Source organism: Adiantum capillus-veneris, chromosome 15 (genome assembly GCF_014529385.1).
Source record: "Adiantum capillus-veneris isolate H3 chromosome 15, ASM1452938v2, whole genome shotgun sequence".
In the NCBI taxonomy this organism is placed as follows: Eukaryota; Viridiplantae; Streptophyta; class Polypodiopsida; order Polypodiales; family Pteridaceae; genus Adiantum; species Adiantum capillus-veneris.
Genome location: NC_140945.1, coordinates 10,644,539 through 10,650,525, shown reverse-complemented (window position 1 = coordinate 10,650,525; position 5,987 = coordinate 10,644,539). Strand labels below are relative to the sequence as shown.

At 37.6% G+C, this 5,987-nt stretch overlaps 1 protein-coding gene across 1 annotated transcript; it reads right to left on the bottom strand.

Annotated features, from left to right (window-relative positions):
- Window positions 1–479: 479 nt before the first annotated feature.
- LOC147440263 (uncharacterized) lies at window positions 480–5,276 on the bottom strand. The gene is made up of 10 exons (XM_086483280.1): window positions 5,133–5,276; window positions 4,486–4,536; window positions 4,248–4,285; window positions 4,182–4,188; window positions 2,758–2,831; window positions 2,543–2,675; window positions 2,229–2,332; window positions 1,135–1,309; window positions 920–1,027; window positions 480–560 (listed from the first exon to the last, which is right to left on the bottom strand). Exons 1-10 carry the CDS (start codon window positions 5,274–5,276, stop codon window positions 480–482), a joined length of 915 nt encoding a protein of 304 aa, XP_086339406.1.
- Between the last annotated feature and the right edge of the window lie 711 nt (window positions 5,277–5,987).

Genomic DNA, 5,987 nt, shown 5'->3' with positions numbered 1-5,987 from the left:
TTAAATTCTGTTTTTTGATCTTGTCGGACCACATATGCCCCCTCCTAAATTTATATCTTTCCTCAAAAGTTTTATCAATGTTAAGAGAAATAAGTATTGCTTTTCTTGGCATTTGAACAAAACTTATAAAAAAATTGCACCCAATACATGCCCCCTTCTAATTTCCCAGTAAAGTTAGTATTAAAGCTAAAGATCCACTCTTGCTGGTAATAAGAGAAAGGACATGAATGACAAGCGCTGGCTTTAACGACCTCTTTCTTTTTCTTCGATCAATGTCTTCAAAATTTTCCTCTTCTTTGTTGTGGATGCAGCTCTTTCTGTAAATTTCCTTTTATCCATTGAAGCTTTTACATATAGGAAGCCCTGACTTTTCTATTATGCCTGCAACAACCATAGAAACAATGGAGTTTGGGGTGCTCTCTTTTGAGGACTTTGTGGTGCTTCATATCCATAAATCAAGTCCTAGTGATTGAAATCAGTCAATATAGTGTTCTTCTTCTTTGTCTTAAAGGCCCAACCCAAGCATTTGAATACCCTATATTCTCTAAATGTTGTACGATCTAGGCATAGAATAAATAACTTTGCAATTATCTAAGACTTATTCAGTTAATATCTTTTTTTGGTTCATTCATGGACTTGCAAGTTGCAAGAAGCACACATGCAGGTATTCATGTACGCGGGTGCACACAGAGCGAGAGGATACATGCCATTATTGATGGGCTAGGCTAAAGTGGTATCATTTGCAAGCAAAAATGAAAAAGCTACAAAGGTCTCTTGCCAAGGAATGAGCATGCTCTATGCATCATCCAAATAAAAGAGCAAGATGGTATGGATCACACCGACACTAGCTAGCAGTGGATGAAAATGGAATTAGGTTGAAAGGGAAAGCTAGCCACATTTGAATGTAGTGTGTTTGTACCTGACTTTGTGTTGGTCTCCAATTCACATTGAAGTCGGAAGCAATGCCCTTCATGATCTCAAGCTTATATTCCAAAGTGGGTTTGTGCCTGGATAATATCTCAACCAACTACCATGCATTTCATCATTAACATAAATGTAACCTCTACAATAAGTACACTAAATGTAATATCTAGAAAGAGGTGACCATAGCAAGGAACTTGGTGCTCCGCGTACCTGTGAGCTCACACCACCATCCGTCTCATTGTTAGCCGCCGCCTCCACGAACTTCTTGCCAAATTGGGTGATAAAGAGCATCCTCAACTCGGAAAGCTCAGTCAATCTTGCCGTGCACCTCGATGTTGCGTAGATCAAGCTTGCAACTGCTTCTTTCAGAATAATTGGGCATTCTCTAAACATAAACAAGAGGTTCACTTCAACAATATCATCAAGAGGCCGTACTCTTCTCCTTTAGTAATAAAAATCATTCCCTTACGCTTGTATGCTTCTTCATAAAATTATATTCTCCTTGATGACGTTCATCTCTGAGTGGGTAAGTGGTGTCTTGACTTTCTACTATGTATGCTTTGTTTTTTCTTTTGTGTGTGGGTGTGAAATAGAGAAAATGTTGACAAAAAGATCCCGTCCCCCCCCCCCCCCCCAACTCGTGATAAATGTATAAAAAACCAAAAGAGTTATAAAGTAAGCCATGCTCTTCTCGAGCCATGGCATCTACCAACATCCTAAACACACCCCACCAGATACATCAGTTGATAAAGAGTGTCACCCTGTGATAAAAAACAGTAGAGGGAGACTAAGTCTTAGGGTTGCCACCAAAGAGATAGCCTTGCCACAACGTACGTCTTGACCACCAAGCCAATGCACAAAGAACATAACACCGAGAGGAAGGAAAGTCAAAATCACTTTTTCTTTTTCTTTCGTTTAAGCAAACTAATAGTGCTTGTTGTGGTACCCGAAACATGAGTTACATGGTTGACAAGATCGAGCTTAAGGTCTTGAGTTCTTCAAGTGAGGCTGACTAGCATCATTCGGCATCTCTAAAGTGGGATAACCACGTGACTCTGGTTTATCTTGCATTTTAGCAGATGAGCCCACAATGTCTTTGCTAATCTCATCACTAGAGGGTCCGATTGGCATGATTGGTTCCTCTTAACAAAAGAAGATCTCGTCTTTTACTACAAACTTATGCTTGTTTGGGATTACATGTGATTTTCATCTTGTTGCTTCCCATAATCCAATGGTGTACCTTGTCCATGTGAGCATTAGGAACACCCTGATATTAGAAAGCAAGCATGCAAATATAATGATACCTTTCCTCTATAAGTGTGTGCACTTCCCCAATCAACTTCTCGCAGTACGATTGTAGAAGATCATACGATTCAATTGCGCTTTTTTCTTTTATCGCAAGAGAAACCTAAAAATGAGAAGAAAAATATTTTGTCTATGAAAACTTTTATTTCGGGGTTGATTGATTACCAAAACATATTTATAAACAATAGTTCATTACAAGTAAGGGATTTTGATCATCACCACACTTTATTGAGCTTCTTGTGATGAATTTTTTACATGACAAGCAACTAACTTGTAAGAGTAAGAGTAATCAGTAAGTTTTTAACTTTTTCACCGTTGTCAAAGCTCTATCTTCTTGGCCCAATTGTAGAAATTGAGCAACATCCTTTCGCAATATTGTCATTTTTGCTTCTGTTTTCTTTCTTTGTGTGATGCATTGGGAGATGCTTTTCCCTAAAAGGCTCTGCCTGTACAATCCATCACTTAATGCTAAATAATGAAGTGATAATAAGGCATCTTACCAAGTAGAACTTTTGCTATGATTCTTACCATTCTTGCAATTTAGCACCTTTCGGAGAGAGCCTTAAAAGATTGACAAATTTCTTGACTTGTCTAGAAAACATCTACAATCACATAAAGAACTCGTGAGTTTTCCATACTACAATTGGGGCACAAATTATTATACTACCCCCAAGAATTCACATCATCCACATATAACACATCTATTTAGGCAAATTAACTCTCAAAGATGTCCTCATCAGTGCACATTGTCTCATGGTGTTAGCAGTTAGTGATGCAAGATGACTAAACTTGTAGGCCGGCCCTTGTGAGTTCCTCACCTTGTTTCCCTAAAGCTCTCTCTCTCTCTCTCTCTCTCTCTCTCTCTCTCTCTCTCTCTCAATATATATATATATAAGGTCTTGGGTTCAAGAGTCGTCGGATTGATCTTTGAGGTTTCTTGAGATTAGGTTGCAAAATGACTAAACTTGTAGGCTGGCCATTGTGAGTTCCTCACCTTGTTTTCCCAAGTTTCTACAAGACAAGGCTAAAATTTGGCAAAATTTTTGTGGTTTTAGTCAATGACAAAAATACATTATGGACCGGTGTTTTGTTCACATTGAGTCTACCATTTGATCCAAGTGAATGTGTATTTATAGAATTTGTGGCAGTTTCTTGGAGACCCCCATGTTGTGTACAAATGTTTGCATAAAAGCAGACAAATCTCACAAATAATGTTAATTGTTGTGATAATTCTTTTTTTAAAAGCAATGTAGTCAGTATCTATGTGCAAATAATTCAACTATTTAATAACTTCCAAGAATATAACTTGACTATGTCTCATTTAACACAACCTAAATTTGATGCAATATAACTATTCACCAAATAACTAGTATCAATGTCCTGTAATGTGCACCTTTATTAGTATGTCAGTAATAAACATTATTAGATGAATAAGTCTTTTTTAAAATCTCAAGGCATGCACATTTCTATGAGTGTGACTACATAGGGACAGTATTGGATGTCTCATAAGTGACATTATTTGGTCGCAATTGGCATCACTACGGTTTCGTGGCATAAGCAACACAATTAGGGATGCAATTTGCAATGCATGGGCATGGCTTATGCATCACAAATATTTTTTCAAAGTTTGTGTAGCTAAAGCAATGGCAAACTAAAAGAAGTCGTTTGATTATCTTTATCTGAGTGCGTAAGTGGCGATCTTGACTTTCTTCAATGTATGCTTTTTTTTCTTTTTTGTGGGTGTGTATGGGTGTGAAATAGAGAAAAGGTTGATAAAAATATGGGAAAGATCGTGTGAGAACCCTGTCTACTTTACTACAAACTTAAGCTTGTTTGGGATTACATGTAATTTTTCTCGTGTTGCTTCTGCATAGTCCAATGGTGCACCTTCTCCATGTGAGCATTAGGAACACCCTCAATATTAGAAAGCAATTATGCAAATATAATGATACCTCTCCTCTATAAGAGTGTGCACTTCCTCAATCAGCTTCTCGCAACACGATTGTAGAAGATCGTACGATTGAATTGCGATTTTTTCTTTTATTGCAAGAGAAACCTAAAAATTAAGAAGAAACATGTGAGTGTTTTGAAGCTTTTGTTTTTTTGGTTGATTGATTAGCGAAAAATATTTACGGACAACATTGGGATTCTTTGATCATCATCCACACTTGATTGTGCTTCTTTGATGAATTTCTTACACAACAAGCAAATATCTTGTAAAAGCAAGAGTAATCAGTAAGTTTTTAAAATTTTCACCGTTGCCAAAGCTCTATCTTCTTGTACCAATTGTAGAAGTTGAGCAACATCCTTTCACTATATTGTCATTTTTGCTTTTGCTTTCTTTCTTTGTGTGTTGCATTGGGAGATGGTTTTCCCTAAAAGTCTCTGCATGTACAATCCATCACTTGATGCTAAATATGTGATATTGATGCGTCTTACCAAGTTAAACCTTTGCTTTGATTCTTACCATTCTTGCAACTTAGCACCTTTTGGAGAGAGCCTTAAAACATTGATAAATTTCTTGACTTGTCTAGAGAACATCTAGAGTCACAAAAAGAACTCATGAGTTTTCCATACCACAATTGGGGCAAACGTCATTATACTTGCAGTAAGATTACCCCAAGGATTCACACCATCCATATATCACATCTATTTAGGCAAATTAACTCTCAAAGATGTCCTCATATAGCGCACATTGTCTCATTGTGTTTGCAATTAGTGATGCAAGATGACTAACCTTGTAGGCCGCCCCTGTAAGTTCCTCACCAAATTCTCTCTCTCTCTCTCTCTCTCTCTCTCTCTCTCTCTCTCTCTCTCTCTCTCTCTCTCTCTCTCTCTCTCTCTCTCTCAGCATTCTAGTAATTCAAAAGTTGCTTTGAGAATTTTGAAACCAAGAATATTACCAGCAATCTGGCTTCATTGTTGAATCTATGAAAAGTATGGCCAATGTGGTTGGTCATTAAATCTGTTGATGATGCATGGAAGGAAGTCGATGGGAAGAGCTTGTGGGTTCTGCCCTCAACTTGGTCACCTGGTGGATGCCCCATGCCGCTTGGATGTGCGGCAAAGCAATAGAAGATTCCTTGTCCTCCTTGTGAGTACAGATGCTGCCTCAACCTCGCATTCCATGGAACCCCCCCCCCCCCCCCTTTCCCCTTCTTGAAGAAAAAACTTGACATGTCCACCGTGTGTGATCTGATGCAGCCTTCAAATTTAGTGAGAACTAGTATGTAGGCGGCGACATCTTTTCTAGAGTAGTAGAGTAGTGGACGGTGTGTAGAGCAGTGAGGGACCAAAACAGTGAACAATGGCGGGCGAGATTAAGAGAGCATGACACGTGAGGGGCTATCGGCATCCCTCCCCTCATTATATATAGTATAGATTTGTTGTGTTTTTTTAGAAGTAATTTTACATTTAAAAAAATAGTGACTACCTTTTAGAAAAACTACTATGCTGGTTTACAATATCCTTGCTACACTTCAATGGATTAATTTTTAGTTTGTTAATTCAATTTTCCTTTTTTTTCTTGCATTATATTTTTTTACATATCACAACAGCTGAACTTTTCTTCTGATAGCATTTGTTCAAATCCAAAAAGTGATTCCAATTTGAAAGTCGTTGCTTTAGTTGTATCGGTTAAAAACTTCCAAAGCTTTGTTGTTCAACACTTGCTATTGTATCGTCCTATTTGTGTATTTCAATTCAATCAATTATATTGATATTTACTTTAAAACGACTCTCTCTCTTTCTCTCTCTAT

What these genes read in the sequence shown, in the direction of transcription:
- LOC147440263 (XM_086483280.1), bottom strand. Translation starts at nt 5,276, where the DNA reads ATGGGGCATCCACCAGGTGACCAAGTTGAGGGCAGAACCCACAAGCTC. An exon ending in AAGATAGAGCTTTGACAACG is followed by an intron (nt 2,333 to 2,542) that starts GTGAAAAAGTTA and finishes TCTCATTTTTAG; the next exon opens with GTTTCTCTTGCGATAAAAGA. An exon ending in ATGGTGGTGTGAGCTCACAG is followed by an intron (nt 1,028 to 1,134) that starts GTACGCGGAGCA and finishes AATGCATGGTAG; the next exon opens with TTGGTTGAGATATTATCCAG.